This window comes from Nicotiana tabacum, chromosome 18 (assembly GCF_000715075.1).
Source record: "Nicotiana tabacum cultivar K326 chromosome 18, ASM71507v2, whole genome shotgun sequence".
NCBI lineage: Eukaryota > Viridiplantae > Streptophyta > Magnoliopsida > Solanales > Solanaceae > Nicotiana > Nicotiana tabacum.
Window position 1 is genome coordinate 156,512,388 of NC_134097.1, and position 1,595 is coordinate 156,513,982.

At 32.2% G+C, this 1,595-nt stretch overlaps 1 protein-coding gene across 1 annotated transcript; it reads right to left on the reverse strand.

The window, feature by feature from the left end:
• LOC107775176 (uncharacterized) lies at positions 1-1,595 on the reverse strand. The gene has a single exon (XM_016594873.2). It carries the CDS (start codon positions 1,170-1,172, stop codon positions 249-251), a length of 924 nt encoding a protein of 307 aa, XP_016450359.1. The 5' UTR covers positions 1,173-1,595; the 3' UTR covers positions 1-248.

The window sequence follows — 1,595 nt, forward strand, 5'->3', positions numbered from 1 at the left end:
TAAAAGAATAAATATATCGTATATATACATATGTATACATACATAATTTATGTCTCCCTCTCCCTAATTAAAAACCAGCAATACAATCATATTTTGAACCAGTTCCTACTTTCTTTTTCTTTTTCCCCTCCCAGTAAACAAGTATCCTATTTTCCAGACATAATAAAAACAAATATATACAACGGCCACCAAACAAATTTTTCCCTTTTTGTACACTCCCATGTTTTGCTTTTATAATTAATAACTCCTCACTTCTTGCATATTATTTTTCCCATTTCAACGAACTTCTTCAGTTCACCATCATTTCTCTTCTGAATTTCAACATCCTCTAAATCCTCTTCTTGGTCCTCATAATTATTTTTTAATGACTGGTACTCAACTTTTTTTGTGAAAATCTTGATAATAACCAAGTAAAAAGAGACTACAAAAGCAGTGGTTCCAATTATATACCAACTAAATTCTATATTTACTAATGCTTTTGCTCTTTCAAGAGATTTATGGTCATGACATCTAACAACTTGATATCCTTCTTCTAACTTTATATAACAATCTTTAGGTATAAATTTTGGTGTCCAAAGCATGAGACCAATGACCATAAGCCAAATTCCTTGAAACATAATGCTATAAGATCTCACAAAATTGTTCAAGAAATTATTAGGAAAAGGAATGGCCAAAAGTGTAGTGGCTAAAGACACAAAAATGGCTATTTGTAAAAGCCAATGGTATTGTCCTTCAACACCATTATGGTCAGTTGAGTGAAGATGAAAAAGAAGAAGTTCTTGACCAAAAGCAATAGATGCAAGAAAATTTGTGATCCCATTTTGGGATGAGGGTGTAGGGGTAATTTTGTCAATTATTAAGGAGAAAAATGAATAAATAAATAAAGATAAGGAAATACATGAATGTTCAAGATAGTGGAGATGGTTAGAAGGAAGGCTTCCATCTGAATTTAGAAGGTGGTGGCCACTAAAGAGTTCCCTTAATAAGAAAATTAAGGTGAAAACCATAATCAAGAAAAGTTCTAAATGCCTTATTTTTGGAGTTGGGAACCATAGAAAAGAAGTGTAACCATTTGGGTGCAAAGTATGTAGTTTGATATGGTTGAATAAGTGCCAAATACCTATTAAAAAGAAACCAAGACCTGTTGCTACATGCCCCACCAGCTTTGCCATCTTTTAATTCACGGCGCGTAGAAGATCGATCAAATTTCTGTTGTTGTGAAAGTTATTGAATGAATCTATTTTAAAGAATTCGATTTGATCTGAAGGTAGTAACTAAACTAGCTCGTCGCAGAATTCAGGAGCGAGCAAGACTATCTTGATGAATACTGTAAGAACTGGAGAAGAGGAAATATAAACGATTGTAAGATCGTATAGAGGAGGAAAATGAAGGGTTTATATAAAGATCATATATCTTTGTGCTAGAAAATCCTTTGTTTCCACCATATATACTAGTAGGAAAATTTGCAAAAGTATATATAGATGTTATGTTTTCTTGTTGGAAATTCTAAGTTGTCAGATTTTTCATTGTTTTATTGAAGATATCGTAAGCTCTTCGGCAAGTTATTATGAGATGAAGTTAGTTGATAAAGTTAG